At 43.5% G+C, this 15,875-nt stretch overlaps 2 protein-coding genes across 3 annotated transcripts; both read left to right on the top strand.

Annotated features, from left to right (window-relative positions):
* Positions 1-553: 553 nt before the first annotated feature.
* mtf2 (metal response element binding transcription factor 2) lies at positions 554-13,324 on the top strand. 2 transcript variants are annotated; one of them, XM_084481020.1, is made up of 15 exons: positions 554-745; positions 1,537-1,741; positions 2,633-2,714; positions 4,536-4,646; positions 5,562-5,662; positions 7,612-7,775; positions 8,186-8,281; positions 8,449-8,517; positions 8,653-8,776; positions 8,874-8,941; positions 9,190-9,360; positions 10,115-10,217; positions 10,588-10,646; positions 10,780-10,881; positions 11,113-13,324. In XM_084481020.1, exons 1-15 carry the CDS (start codon positions 693-695, stop codon positions 11,492-11,494), a joined length of 1,890 nt encoding a protein of 629 aa, XP_084337146.1. In that variant the 5' UTR covers positions 554-692; the 3' UTR covers positions 11,495-13,324. The 2 variants fall into 2 exon arrangements, with proteins under 2 accessions (XP_084337146.1, XP_084337145.1); XM_084481019.1 differs by having other exon boundaries at positions 4,533-4,646.
* Positions 13,325-14,260: 936 nt separating this feature from the next.
* Positions 14,261-15,875, top strand: LOC311360685 (coiled-coil domain-containing protein 18-like; the record flags this gene model as incomplete). The annotated part of the gene is made up of 3 exons (XM_084480798.1): positions 14,261-14,372; positions 15,262-15,451; positions 15,771-15,875. The coding sequence occupies exons 2-3, from the start codon at positions 15,320-15,322 to the stop codon at positions 15,873-15,875; spliced, it is 237 nt and encodes a 78-aa protein (XP_084336924.1). The 5' UTR covers positions 14,261-14,372; positions 15,262-15,319.

Genomic DNA, 15,875 nt, shown 5'->3' with positions numbered 1-15,875 from the left:
TGGTGTGGTTTATCATTCAAGGCGATTATTAAGAACAAAACATGTCTATTTTCAGTTGATATTGCATGTCTCACCATTGTTAGCATTATTTTTTATTTATTGTAGGGGAAACACATTCTGGTGACGTTATAGTGCCGACAACTGGCCATGATTGTGAATACAGCTATATTGTTGCGCTCCGTTACAACTTGATTACTCGCATTTCCCGATAAATATGCTAATATGTGACGGGAGAGAGATTTGAGAATACGTATATAATGTAAACGGTTACATTGTGATCAATATGATAAATTAATCGATCTTTGATCTATTCCATAAATATCGATCAATTAAGCCTTGATCTCAAATAAATACAATAAATAAATACAATGGAAAATACATTATTCCAAATATTTGAATACATTGCTAAATACGCGAGCATTTCCAGCCTATCTGAATTGTCCTGCCTACTATTTCAAACGTGAAGAAAAAAATAACGTTGCTTGGGGGGGAAAAAAAATAGAAAACTTCGGGTAGCGCGCCTCCCAGCATGCACCGCGGCCATCAGCGGGAAACCAAAATGGCGAATGCACCAGAGGAAAATTATCTGTTTGTTATTTTCTGAAGAACAGTGCTGGGGTTGCGGAGTGTGGCGTCTAATCTAGTGAGGTGAAATAAAAGAAACCGGGGCTAAGATAAAAGAGCTCCAATCTATGAAGTTGTTCCATTGTTCGGGTGATACCGCCAGCGGAGGGGACCGAATGAGGTATTGTTTTCATTCGCTCCGTGTTTTCCTGTGGGGGTGTGGGGCTCCAGGGGCTGGCGTCCACTCACACAGTTGTGCTTTGTGTGTGGCTAATAAAATCTGGCGGCAAACCATTTTAACTAATAATACCAGACAATATCTAGTGTTTTATTTTATACCAACGCTTAAATTATTGAATATGCGGAGCCGTTTTTATTGGTCCCAATGCTGAGCCCCGTGTAGTTAGTCGCTGGGTGTTTGAACAAAGAGACCCAGTATCAGAGTTGCCAGATTTCCCGTCCAATCTGGCAACACTGGCCGCAGTGCTCTGTAGTTAGTGTTGCCAGATTGTGCGGGACATCCTGCCCAATCTGGCAACACTGCCCAGTATGACTCGCCGTCATGCAGGAAATGCACTGCTACCTGCGCTGCACACAGTCCAACTATTTATTGCGTCGGCTTTTCCCTCCAAAATACTCCGACCAACAACGCATATTTTATCGTTTTGAAATGTGTGTCATTATGTCATATTAAAAGTATTGTCATATTGACCATAACACGCATGTCATTCGTTGAAAAGAATACAGGCGCTAGGCTGCCATATATCCTGCAACCATTTTCTTCGAATGTGCTCTAACTTGCATGCATATGAAACATCGTGGTGATAATGTAACTTGTGATTTTATATCATAGAGCCTGTGGATTTAAATTCATTGCATTTCTATTGTTAACTCATTGACCCAGTGGATTGTTATCATTAATTGCAAAAATGTTCTATCTATACATTACAATGCCCCCCCCCCCCCTCCCAGAGACTCGGTGACTGTAGACCACTCGCCCGCCCAGCAGAGAGCCCACTCCCAGAGGCAGCAGCAGGCAGCCCCCCTGTCCCCTGCCAGCCTGTCTGGTGGAGAGGATTATGGAGAGGACAGCATGCTGGCTGACAGGTTCAAAGAGGGTCAGGATGTCCTGGCTCGCTGGTCGGACGGCTTATTCTACCTGGGCACAATCACCAAGGTAAGTCTGAGGGAGGTGCTATTTTCTGTATTTAAAAACAAATGAATGTAAGGATACATTTAATTTACATTTGCTCTACACACCAGCAGCCTTAAAGTGCAACTGGCAGGTTGGCACCCCCAGATAATTAAGGTGTGGGGAAAGGATGAATGACATAGATTTAAAGACAATGTTATGAAAGGATGAAGAACTAGGGATTTCCATACCCACAAACATTAGAGACTCCGGAGGCTTTGAAGCCAGACTGAAGCCTTATCCAAAATCAACAGCTGGGCTTTTATGTAGTGCACTTTTACTGTTCTTGTTCTGCCTGCCAAGGGACAACAATGTAAATATGCTGCTAGCTAACTCTAGTGCAATTACTAATAATGAGGGGAAAAAGTGAGTTGTCCCTGTATAAATAAACAATAAAATATCTACAATACATACAAATATTTGTAATGACTATAGTCATGTTATGAAGGCCAATATGTAAAGAATATAGTCATGTTGTGAAGGTATAAAATGCATGTACACCAAAATACTTAAATTGACACAAATGCATCAGAAGGGAAATACACCACATGTCATGTCAGCGCTACTGTAATGGTTATGATTGACGACCTTGTGCAGAACGACCTTGACAGCTGATTGACAACCCCGTGGTACTGATGCCAGGGTGTCAGGGTGCCTACCTGGGGTTTCCCCTCATGGTCAATGTGTTCCTCGTTTTGTGTATCTACACTGGTTTATTTTTAGCACTTGCTGGCAGTAGAAAACTAAAATGAATCCTTCATCTGATTTCTAGGAGCACACAATGTGAATTAATAAAAGACATGATCTTGAACATTGCTCTTTAAATAGAACAAACATTGATTATGTTATAAACATGAGTGGCCTTTTCTCCCCCAGATAGACCAGGACAAGCAGCGATGCTTTGTGGTGTTCGAAGACCGCTCCAAATCCTGGGTGCTCTGGACAAACATCCAGACAGGTAAGTTATACAAAGAAAGCTTGTCTGTGGCATGTCTATTTCTGATTTAATTTTTTGTGTTTTTTTCACCCTTATTATATATATTATTATATACCCTTATTATATAAAAAAAATATATATATATATTATATGGCGGCAGTTTCTTTCTTGGCCCAGTCTGCTGTGGCCTAGCTTTTCTGATCGAGGACTATGCTGTCCCAGTCTCTCTGCTATCTCTCTCCATTCAGCCCTGTACTATCACTGTCTCTATCCCTGACAGTTAACAGTCAGTATGTGTGGTCTCAGTGCAGCAGCAGTAGTGAGCTGGCTCCCCTCTGGAGAGGAACTTCAGGTATTCACAGCACTGGGAAACTTCAGGTCACATGCAGTAATTAAAGCAAAGCCTCAGGCACACGATGTGGCCTCCTTTCCTTGATTGGTTTCCTAACGTTTATTTACATGTAAGAAGGGGTTGATTCTTAATCAACCTTTTTTTCGTCTAACACATTCCCCTATTATCTCAGATGGGAGGACATAAAACCATGACGAGTAGTTTCAACATCTTCGAATAATCAGCACCATTTGTGTCAGTGTCCCTGATAAGAGCTTGTTCAACTTCAACAGTTATTCAGTAGCTTGATGAATGATCTTTAGAAACAGAGAGGATATTGACACAACCTTTCACATCACAGTATTTGTTTCACTGAATCAATCACATTGCTATTAAACATTGATAGTTAACTGCCAATATGGGTAAACTTTTATTCTTGCCAGTTTAAAAATAATGTCCACGCTGCTAAGGGCATTGGTTCTGTACCAGGGTGATAATAGTCTAATAAGTGGAGCTTTACAACAATAACGTGGTCATGAGTGGTCTTCTGGTGTTTAACATGCTTTATCTCCTTCTACACCGTCCTTCACCTCTTTGTTTCATTCTCACCCCCACCAGAAGCCTGCTGGTCCTGCTTTGTGGTTTCTGTGACCCACGATGGGGTGTCTTGGCAGTTTTCTTTTTTACATCTCTGTCTGGTGTTTTTGTCATCTAACTCTTAAAGGACATTTCCGGTATTTTGAACATTGACCCCCCTTTCTGGGTTATCTAGGATGAAATAGAGTGGTTGACACCGAAATTTTGACTATTGGTCCTGTCTCGACAATAAAGTATCAAGTATCGTAGCGAAATACAGATTCTGTCATGTTTTATTTGGCATTTTGTAAATCCCATTGATTTCTGTTGGAAGTCTCATTGCTCGTAGACCGGGAAGGGGTGCTGTTTACGTTGGGTTGTAGCCTTTCGTTCAGTTCTCAGTCTCAACAGTAGGGCTAGAACCGAGCGAAAAGACTACAACCAAACGTAAACAGCCCCCCTTTCCGTTTCCAGTCAACAAGCAATGAGACTTCCAACAGAAATCAATGGGATTTACAAAATGCCAAATAAAACATGACAGAATCTGTATTTCGCTACGATACTTGATTCAGAACATCAACAAACACCACTAAGCACTCGGTGAGTTGCACATTTCTGAACGTTTAGGGTTGTTTTAAGGACAGGTTTGTGCATTCCCGTACCCAGCCATTATGAAGCAGGCAGGGGCGATTCTAAATCAGCCAAATACCCGAGACGGGACCAATAGTCAAAGTTTCGGTGTCAACCACTTTATTTTATCCTACACCACCCAGAAAGGGGGCTCAATGTTCAAAATAACGGAATTATCTTTTAATCTCTTGCTTAGGCGTTGGAGCTAGCATACATATTTGAGCAGTTACTGAGTGGGCCTGATTATACGGTGCCAACATGCGATGGAGTGATGGTGTTTGACACGATGCCCCTTGCTTCAGGAGATGAGGACGATGACGAGGACGATGATGAAGATGACATAGTCTGCTCCATTTGCCAGAATGAAAGTTCAGAGGAGCCCAATGAAATCGTCATTTGCGATAAGTGTGGACAAGGTACAGTTGATTTTTCCACAATGCTTGACATATATTCCACATCATTTAATAGCCATGGTCATATTCATAATCATGGCTGGCTTGATGCCTTACTCAACACCATGAGTTTGTGCTAATGTATTGAATAATAAACAATTGACGCTGACATAAGGCAGTGGAGGAGTTATTCAAATCATAATTTAAATTAAATGGTATGCATTGGTGTACATTGTGCTCCATGGTGAAGGGTATGAAAAATGTCAAATGCACGATTTGCATATGGTAGAGATCCACCCGAGCAGACAGGAAGGACTTCCCCGCACACGAGTAGTGAATGAATAAACCGGGTTATGGTAGAGTTGGAATGCATGTTTCAGACGGAGCAGGTGTTTCCTACTGCAGCCCCATGCTAGGGTGACCGTGGTGATGGCTGGTTTAACCTGTTGGCCCTGATTAGGGAATGCAGCGCAGGTGTGGAGCCCCAGCCAGCCCTAGAGTCTAGTCAGTCCGACTCTGGCCAGGGGAGGTTGCTTAAACCTGCCACCAACTACACACACTCAACAGGCCGTACCCTATTTTACCCCCAGGTGCTACTGTCACTAGCCATTACATGCAAAATCTGCCTTATTGACATCACAAGTGGGAGTGTCCATCTACATCTATGATGGATAAGGCTTCCAGTTGCTACAGACCACTGGGTAGGCTGGTAGACTCATCTAGCCATCATACTTCTGTGTGGACACTCCCCCATGTGATATCAGGCACAGTGCAGGTCAGATTCTGAAATGGCTGATAATGGCAAATCCCATTCATACCTGGTGGTAAAAGCAGGGGCCGCTTCATGAATATGTGTTGTTGCATGTGAACACAATTGATAGACCTAATGTTGAAACAGACACAGACCTGTGTTGATATTGAATGGTCTGCTGTGTTCAGGGTACCATCAACTCTGCCACTCCCCCATCATCGATGCCACAGTCATCGACTCGGACGAGAAGTGGCTCTGCAGGGAGTGTGAGCTCTCTGCTACACCCCAGGTACTCAATGGACATCTTGCATTTGAAATCACTATTATTAATATTATTAATTTGTTGTTCTACATATGGTCACTTTTTCTAAGAACAATGGCCGTTTCTCAATTCGCGTTCTCGTATGTACTTGCGTTCTCGTGAAACGTCATCAGTCGTAGCCCAAATACTGTTCCAATTCCAAGTACGCATCAAGTCAAGTACAGTCGTAAAACGCGGAAGTGTTCTCGATGCGTTCTTAAACTGGCCGTTCCACCGAGGATGCATCGGAGGTGACTTGTGTGGACTTGGGACCGTTAAATATCCCAGGATGCATTTCGCATTCCCATGTTTTAAAATATTAGTATGTAAGCTATAGTAATAGGCTATATATAGGAACATTTTACATATATAACAAAAATGTAGGCCTATTCATGTAGGCCCATTCAAAATATTGACATACTATTTTAAAATTAAAGAGGCTGGGGTTTTGTTTCGTGTGTGTGTGTGTGTGTGTGTGTGTGTGTGTGTGTGTGTGTGTGTGTGTGTGTGTGTGTGTGTGTGTGTGTGTGTGTGTGTGTGTGTGTGTGTGTGTGTGTGTGTGTGTGTGTGTGTGTGTGTTCTAATCTGTGTAATTTCTCGCTCATTCATAATTATCATATCAATAGCCTACTCTCCAACTACATAGGCAGTTAGGCACGCGCATCTGTACCCTACATATAAAAAGTTGTGTGTATAGCTTATACACACGCATATCTTTTTATATTTATATTCATTCAAAATATTAACATGCTATTTTAAAATGAAAGAGGCTGGGGTTTAGTTTTATATAATTTGTTTATATTGTTCAGTAGTATATGCCTACATGAGGCCGTAAAGCAGTTAACAGAGCTGAGGTGGTGACGTCATCGAGTCCGCTGCTGTTGCAATTGCAGGTGCGTACTCGCAACCTCGGAAGTCTGTACTTGGAAGTCCGGACTTGCCAAATACGTACTTCCAAGTCCGCGAGTCCGTAGTTTGCGTACTTGGTATTGAGAAACGGCCAATGTCTATTTATTTAATGTGTCCTTTGGTTCTGTAAAAGGCACACACTATCACAGTAGTCGTTTATTCTCAGCTTTGACAAGATTCCAATAGAAAGGACACAATGGCTGGGGATTGGCTTGTTTGAAATTGTAGGTTCAATATATGATTGGTCACAGCTGGCCCTGATCATGGCAGAGATGGGTGGGCGAAAATGGCTGTGTTACGACCCTCTAGTCTAGGGGATAACATAAAGCCAACTCAAACAGTAAAGAATCTTGGTTTAATGAGTAAACAAAAAGGTTTATTGCAACAAAAGAATATCAACGCCAAAAGAAGCTATACATCAGGGTGAGCCTGGGCCAAAATAATAAACATTGACTTGCAAAATGTCTTTCTAAACGAAAACAAAGGGTAATCCTAGCTCCTTAAATTAACTTTAGGAGAAAATGGGGCACCAAATAAAAGGCCACTCACCCCTACCAGCTTCCCATGGGCTGAGACAATGTTAAAACAAAACCTCAACACCTAACGCCAAACAAGGCAACAGGTAGAAGCTGAACAAAGTGACCAAGTCCACAGTGGCAACAAACGGCACAAAACACAGCTTACAGGAAGGGACACAAAAAGTGCTGGTATGAAATGAGCTTGATGGAGCATTCGAGAGACCAGGTGGAACTGATGAGGCCTTTGCACCAGTGGCTTGGTCCTCGTTGCCAAGCCTCCACCAATCAATCAGGTCCGGGCTCCAGAACGGCCAAGTTCTGGAGCGGGAGGGAAAAAACAGAAGGGGGTGGGGGGGGGTAAACCAAAACACCACAAATACATAGGAATGTAACGGGCTGCATTCCATAGTTCAACCCAACCCTATCATAACCCATTCACTGGAACGGGTTGCACTCAAAACCTCTAGCACTCCAGTGAATGAATGTGTGTGTTGTTGTTTTTTGTTGCAGAGGGGGAGTGCCCAGAAGAAGGGCTGCAGCACAAAGGCGCTGCAGCTGCCCCAGCAGGGAGAGTGGCAGCTGTACTTCCCCTACCACCTGGACGACCTGCTTTGGGACCAGGGCCACAAGACCAACGTCCAGCAGAGCTACTGCTACTGCGGAGCCCCTGGAGAGTGAGTAATCCCCCCGCACCATACGCATCTCTTTGGATAAAAGCATCTGCTCTATGATAAATTATAAATGGTAGTAATGGTTTGTTAATGAGCCCTTATTGCAGGCACACTCGCCATTCTTGCTCTATCAGGGATTTGATATTAATTTCCCAACCAAAAAGTATTCACCTAATAATTGCAACTAATTCTACAATTGCAAGTTATTTCTGTACTATTATGGCTAATGGCTATTATGGTTTATGGATATTGAATACATGACACAAAAAGTTGCGTTGTTCATGCATTCCTGTCACAGGTGGGGATCGACGCCCTGGCAGTGTTGATGGCATGTTCTACCAGGCTGTCGGGGTTAACGTGCATATGTAGCTGAGGGTCTGCCATGTCTATTCACCGCCTCTCTCTCTGGTCAGGTGGTACCTGAAGATGCTCCAGTGTAACCGGTGTCAGCAGTGGTTCCACGAGACGTGTCTGCAGTGCTTCCAGATGCCCATGCTTTCTGGAGACAGGTATGAATGTTGGCTTTTCACACTTAGTTAGAAGCAGCCCCTCTGCCTAAAATAAGAATTGCTGGTTATCCAACATATGTATTCTGAGATACACATTTAATTGTATTCTTATTTTGTATAGTGTATACGGCCCCTTTTTAAATTAATTGCTGTTTTCTAATTTTCAGGTTCTACCTGTTCATTTGCTCAGTTTGCAACTGTGGACCAGAGTATCTCCGGCGGCTTCCCCTGCGATGGTGAGCTATACTGGGGCGTTCGTGTTGACGTGAATGTTAGAGCGAGCTGGCAATAGCCCACAGGACTCAAGCAGTCTTTGGCTAAACACAATGTCATACATTATGCATTTCTGAAATTCTACATTTGTGCCGCAGGGAGGACGTGGCCCACTTGAGTCTGTATAATCTCAGCATTATCCACAAGAAGAAGTACTTTGACTCCGAGATAGAGCTGATGACCTACATCAACGACAACTGGGACCTCCTGCAGCTGGGCGAGGTAGGGGGATGTCGCCGTCGGAAACCCTTTTGACCTTTCCTGTCTTAAGTACATTCTGCACGGTCAACTCTTCATGTCCACTGTTTTGTCCGTACAGCTCGCCAACACACTACGAACACAGCGCTACGAACACATCCTGGAAGCGCTGAACAAGAACAGCAGCAGGTAGGTTTTATTGATGACTCACTGTTGTTTACATTGTGATAGAAAAAAAACTGAATATGATCAAAACAAGTCTTGAATTCATTCAAAAATAACGTATTTTTGTCAAATGTAAGAAGCTGGTTAATGTAGCCCACATTCTCATTTTAGTAATTCACACATTTGTCCTTCAATTTCTTGCCCAGCTCTCTCAATCTGACTAACCACACCGAATGCTCTCTTCTCCCCTGTCCGTTCTCCGGGTTGACCAGGTTCATGTCTGGGAAGGAGATCAAGAAGAAGAAGCACCTGTTTGGCCTGCGAATCCGTTTCCCTCCTGCTCCTCCCAGCTCCGAGGAGCCCACCAACCGGGTCCCAGAGAGGGCCTCTCACGAGATCATCATCAAGGGGCGCAAGTCCTCCAAACCCCTCTCCAACACCAGGTACTGTAGGGTCTCTAGTGTGTTCTATAGACCTACCACCATACTCCAGTCTAGCACCAGGTACTGTTAGGCCCAGTGTATATGTAGACTTAGTGATGCCCTTGTAGGGGAAGATAGTGTAGTTGCTTGGATGTTCAACTCCCAGTCAGGAGGAATTGGGTTTTATGCCCAGTGTATGCGGCTGACCTGGAGCCCTCCTTGAGCCAGATGGCAACCAGAATTCAGCTTCAATGCAAGACGCTTCTGGATAAAAGCAGCTAAATAGACATGGATAGTAAATAAGCACCCCTCTTCCATAGATTCGGCCTAAATCTCAACGAGATGTCAGTTCTTACAAAAAATACTTTCAAACTACATACTTATTTTGAAATGTGTGGTTACTTTAAAACATTATCAAGATTGCCCTGCAATGCATTTCACTTTCAGTTTTTATGTGAAGATGGTCATGGTGGGCTGTCTGTTCTCATCAGCCAACCAATGTTTGCAAACAAACTTTATTTACTATTCCTTATATCCTTATATCCTTATATCCTTCCAGCCCTTTTACAGGCTGTGGAGCTAAATGGGTTTTGGCTAATAAAAAAAACCTACAAACATTCTATGTCAACAAGCTCCACTGTTTTGTTGCTAGGTGACCGTTCCACGATAGGGGTTCCACTGCGATATATGTGCGTCGCTTACCAGGTGTATGCCTGGTAAGCCTGGACATTTTTTAATAATTCAACAAAGATTTATTTTGTGTTTGGACCTCCAGCGCAGTGACCAATGGGACCGTGAAGAAGAGGAAGAGAAAGCAGGGCCCACAGTCCGCAGAGACCCTTGCTAAGCTACGCCATTCCACTGAGCTCCTCTCCCAGGTACGTGTGGGCGTGTCTGGGTGGGTTGGACTGTGTGTGTGCGGTGGCTAATCTCCCAAAGCCACACCATTTAGCTGAGAAGCCACAGAACCGTGATTTAACACCACTAAGGACGCCCTGGGTTAAAGTCAAACTGTGTCTCTGACCATTTGTGCTCTTTTTTTACTCTATTGCACAAAGCAAGATTAGGATACTACCGGGTGTGTGCTTAACTCCCTATTGTGAGTCGGCGTATTTGCATAGTAAATGCGCTCACTGTGTCACAAGCCATTTTTGTCATGTTCAAGAACATGATTTGTGGTCTGGTGTGTATTTCTTAGTAATATCCATGAGTGTAACGACAGGTAAACCTTTTGTCTTGTAATCCCAGGAGCTGAGGAAGCCTCAACTGATGGATTCTCATTCCATGGATCTTTTAACCTCAAGCAAGTGAGTACAGAGAATGAGTCTTGAGCCAGTACCACTACCAGCTTGTCTCGCTACGGTCTGACGGCTGATATTGATGTTGGGATTCAGCTACAGCAGGACTTAACCGGAGTCCCCTCCTTTTCCACTTCACCAGGAGTGATCGCTCTCTGCCATCCGCTCAAACCTCAGACGTGGAATCGATCAGTGCCCTGAGCACCTCGGAAACTACCTCAACCAGCATCTCAAGGCAGTCCAGGTCAGTCGGATGCCTTAAGTACACAAAGGAACAATTTCAGGTCATAGTGCTACCCAAGAAATAAAGTCATGTTTTATCAGAGCAAAGCATATCAAAGGTCAATGGAACTGCCGTATAGAACTCAACTGAATTTTTTTTGATACAGAAATGAAAAGATAATTTTCTGTCGCAACGCGGCAGTTTTATTTTGTCACAAAATCATACAGAATTCTGCATTTGTCATCCTACCAGCCTCTGTAGCTTAAAGAAGCAACACGCCATGGCCCCAATGATGCCCGTCACCCAGCCGCCCGTCAAGAGGAAACGAGGACGACCGCGGCGGGCCCTGCAGCCGCCAAACCCAGAGATCCCACCGCCGGTGCGCCAGCCCACGGCCACCACCACCTCCGCCACGGAGCCCTCTGGACTCCAGCCGGGGCTCCCCTCAACAGACATAGTGCACGGCCTGGGCGCCCACGGCCAGATCTCCACCCTCAAGAGCTCCATCAGCAGCTACTTCGGTGCGGCCGGGCGTCTGGCCTGTGGGGAGAAGTACCGGGTGTTGGCACGGCGAGTCACCCTGGACGGCAAGGTCCAGTACCTGGTGGAGTGGGAGGGGGTCACCGCCTCCTAGTGTCCGCCCCACGCAGCCTCACCTGATCCATCGCTACCAGCGCCAACACGATGGGTTGTTTTTAAACACGATAGATTGTGTTTTTAAACACGACTCTACTCAAAGCATTACATTTTCCCTTTTTAAATTCTTTTTTTGGAGGTGTTCTGAAGGGAGAAAGGGGTCTGGCAGTAACGCTGACTGTAACACGCCCGTAGTCGCGCATCATGGGGTGATCAGCGGAGATCAGGCTACTTGTCACAAAGCCTTGGTTTGCCAACGTTTCTGACGGTGAATCCCATTTTGTTTCTATACACTGAGTGCTCGTTGAATACCAGACAATAGCAACATTTAGCCAAATATCCTAACACTGCACTATACCGGTCACTGAACCATTTACTCTGCCTGTGTGTATTCGGCATTAGGTTTTCCAAAGCCACCACAGCTGCTTTGGTTTTATTTCTATTTCTTTTATCAAAGGTTCATTTCCAGGTTTGTTTGAAAGCAGAAAGTGTATGATGGTATTTCAAAATCTAAAAACAAACTGCAAAAATTGTGGTTTAATCAAAAATAAATCATGCGATGCACGATTGTACCAGTTCTAAACCCACCTATGTGTAGTAAGAAGTGATCAGAGTATGAGAACATTGTTTTCGTACCAAATTTAAAAGTAATGGGAGTTTATCACCAATATCCTCTTCTATAGACTCCTAGCAGTGAGTAAATGCCTTGGGCAGAATGAACACTGTTTATTCATTGATTTGTGTTAAAAGTGGTCCTTTTGGTGAATAGTCAAATTCATGTGGAATGCGAAACAGAATGTGCTGTTGCTGCAAACCTGGTATTATTTTATATAAAGGTATACTATTTGTTTTTCTACTCCTTTGTTCTAATACGGCTTTCTGTGATTTTTTTTTCTTCTTGGATTCAATTGCACATATCAATTTCTACTCGTCTATCATCTCGTTCATTCTGCTTTCATATACTGTTCATTCAAGGCAGTAATTCTAATTTAATTTTCTTTATATCTTTTATATATATTTCAATTTTATTGCTGGAAAGAACTTGTATCTCCCAGCCCTTTTAGCATTAGTGTCATATTCTGAAGACCGGCATCTCTTAATAAAACAGTATTATTTCCATCTAAAGGTGTCACATCAATTCAAAACTTGTATGCATTTTTTTTGTTGAATGTGCTTCCCAAAAAGGGCTTCACCTGTTTTATACCTGAAAGCATAACACTGTAGCTTGGCTGTCATAGTTTGAGAAGTTATATTTTATATTTTTCAAGTGTGTGATGTCTCGCTCATTTCAATACCTTCAAGCATTGGTTTAAAGCTCATGTTCATCAGCCTCTCTTCAGAATATAACCGTTTTTATTGAATGTGTTCATCTGCCTTTCCGTTTTATGGCACAGGCTTTTTCTGTTAGGTGCTTATTTTACCGCTCTGAAAACGTTTTCTTGTATTTCACGCATCATTCTCAACTCAGGATCGAAACGCTCACTTCGGCGTCAGTATTTTTGTATCAGGTTTATAGTTTTGATTACAGACAGAAACATTGATTGGTCCCATTTGTCTTTAATCAGTGCGTTTTATACAATGGAAATAAGTAGACTTGTTTGGTTATCATTCGATACCCTGAACACTTTGGGGGATTTCATTCGTGTTTATCACACATTATGACTGATTAAATGTACATGAAGTATTGCCTTTGACCCGCCACTGTGCGCACAGAAGGGTTTGATGGCCAACGAAAACCTTTCTACAACTAATTTGAGTCCAACTGCGTCGGTTTGTTACATTTAGTACTTTGTTGGTATAACACGTTTCAAGAGAAAATAAATACAGATCTCGCAAACAGTTGTATTGAGTGTGGATGACGCTTTTCATTCGTTGTGTTTGAACGCGCTGTGCTCCCGGAGTTCACGTCCCTGAGCGAATCATATTCCGAGCCGTTTTCTATTGACCAATCATATTCTGAGCCGTTTTCTATTGACCAATCCCGAAGCGCCTTGTTGGGAATCACAGGAAGAGTCGGTTGTGTGTACATGAAAACTTTACAGTTGCCACCTGTGGTTGTGATGCACCATTATTTCGAAATGCTAAATGTTTAAGAAATGAATCCAAAACTGTATTTTATCTCGCTCGTCATTACTCGATGTACCCAATGCTTTGTGTCAAACGTCTTCGATAGCCACCTGTGGATGCGGTGCTGAGCTTTGTTTACATCGAGTGTGTGTAGCTAGTGTCACGTTTATTAACATATATACTTACTTATACTTGTTTTACACGTAACTCGAACTGGCTTAGGTTGCAATGTTACTTGGGGATAATTGCCAAGTGTTTTTTTAAGTTGGTGGTTTGATGGAGCTTTCTCGGTGATGTAACGTTACTAATGTTTGAAGACGAGGACAACCTCATCGAAGATGTAATTCATTTAAGGACTCAACTCAGATTTACGGAGATAAGTCTGCAAAGTGTGGGAGAGAAATTGAGGTCAGTAAATATGCACTGTAATTTGAATTACAACTTGAATAATCCAGTGAGCTTCTGCCAGTGCCCCTTGTTCAGCCCCTGTTTGTATTAATCCGTCCTACTGATCATTGCTAGTGAGGAGGCTCCCAGGTGACACCCTTGTGTATGCTCGTCATCAGCACACCTTCATTTGTGTGCTTTAACTTTTACCACAGCCAATCAGTACGGCATGCCAGGGCTAGCTCTCTGCAGCATAGTCCACCCTTCGGATTTGCAGGTCGCTTGACCTTAGAAGATTTACAGAGCAGAGACCACCAGATTCCCCTCTGAAGTCCAGCTGCAGTGGACCGGTGAGGCCCGCCAGTGTCACGGCGGGTCGGTGTCCTGCTTGAAGTCTGAGCCCCCCATCGCCAAAAGCTCAGGTTGGAGTAGCCTATGTCTCACTGCCTTCAAGCCTGAGGTTCTGTGTATAGTTACAGAACATTTTACCCATTAGGTTCTGTGATATTCAGTGATATAATTCATTTCAAATGTATGGATACATTTCGAATGGACAAGCTGCTTAATTATAATCTGCAACAAAAAACTGTGACAGTATATCTGAGGTAGAACAAATTGCCTGTTAACTGGAGACCTGCTGTGTCGAGCAGCCACAGGATGTTGAGTGCAATGAGTGTCTACATCGGTGTTTGTATGAAACGGGCCAGTCACAGTTTTCACTGCCTTCCATCAAGAAGAGCTCTCTGCAGGCTTGGCTTGCGATAAAGAGACTGTGTGTGTGTGTGTGTGTGTGTGTGTGTGTGTGTGTGTGTGTGTGTGTGTGTGTGTGTGTGTGTGTGAGAGATAGTTATTCATTCATTATAAAGCCCCTGAAGGGACCCCAGTGGTTAGAAAAGGATAGTGTACATCTTTTGTACATTTTTTATGAAGTTGCATCAATGGACAGAAAATGTGATGCACATACTGTGTGCAACGTGCTTTTCAGGTTGTGTTCAAGATGTGCTTTGGATGTATGGTTTCATACATAATTAACTTAACATAACTTAACATAACATAACTAATATAACTTATAAGGACTGAAATGTCATCTCCAAAGAAGAGTAGGTGACGTATAATAATGTGATGTAGGTGACACTTTCATCCAAAGTAACTTATAATGAAAGGTCATGTAATGCGTTAAGCATCTTACTAAGACATCCCTGCAGGTAGACTGCGAACATCGGGAATAGAACGCATAACCTTTTGGCTCCTGGGAGCCACTTCACTATCCTCCCTTGTATCATCACTCATTCCTCATGTCTCTCTCCTCAGGCGTCCTGTTACCCCCCAGCCCACCAGCAGTCAGCCCCGGCCAGGGCCCCGGGGGCAGATGGAGGCGGCCCCCTTCCGGAAGAAGCTGGGCTGTGTGCGACAGGAGAATGCCTGTCTGTCCATGCAGAGCCAACAGCTCATCTCTGACCCAGAGTCTGCTCAGTATGAGCTGTCCTCCTCAAGGTCCAAGGTGAAGCCTCTAGAACTAGCTGGGTTAAACCTTCTGTGGGATGGTTATTGTGGATGGCTGATTTGTACTGACATTGATTTGTACTGTGTGCTATTGTAAGCCATCAGTGTGTTGACATCCATTCGGTAAAATTGTTATCGGACCTTGACTAAATGTTAATTTACACATTAGCCATCATTTTCTGATTAATTTCTCACCTAACCCTTTCTATCTGAAATAGCAGGCAGAATGTAATCAGAATGATTCCCATTCTCCAGCGATTATCTTAACAAGCACACATACATTTTGGATCTTGACTTTTTGCGTATCCCTCCCCCAGATGGGGTCCAGTGTGGTGGTTAAGAGTCGTAATGTGTCTGCGTTGACGGAGCAGATCCTCAGACTGGAGGCGGAGCTGGAGGCCCAGGCCTTGGAACTAAGGTAA

Source organism: Micromesistius poutassou (assembly GCF_964030765.1).
Source record: "Micromesistius poutassou genome assembly, chromosome: 16".
Classification (NCBI taxonomy): domain Eukaryota; kingdom Metazoa; phylum Chordata; class Actinopteri; order Gadiformes; family Gadidae; genus Micromesistius; species Micromesistius poutassou.
The sequence above is the reverse complement of the archived record's forward strand: the minus strand, read 5'-3'. Positions and strand labels throughout refer to the sequence as shown.

Coding starts and splice junctions, on each gene's coding strand:
- mtf2 (XM_084481019.1), top strand. CDS start 693: ATGAAGTTGTTCCATTGTTCGGGTGATACCGCCAGCGGAGGGGACCGA. Junction 8,777..8,873: donor ACCTCCTGCAGCTGGGCGAG/GTAGGGGGATGT, acceptor TTGTCCGTACAG/CTCGCCAACACACTACGAAC. Junction 10,647..10,779: donor GATCTTTTAACCTCAAGCAA/GTGAGTACAGAG, acceptor CCACTTCACCAG/GAGTGATCGCTCTCTGCCAT.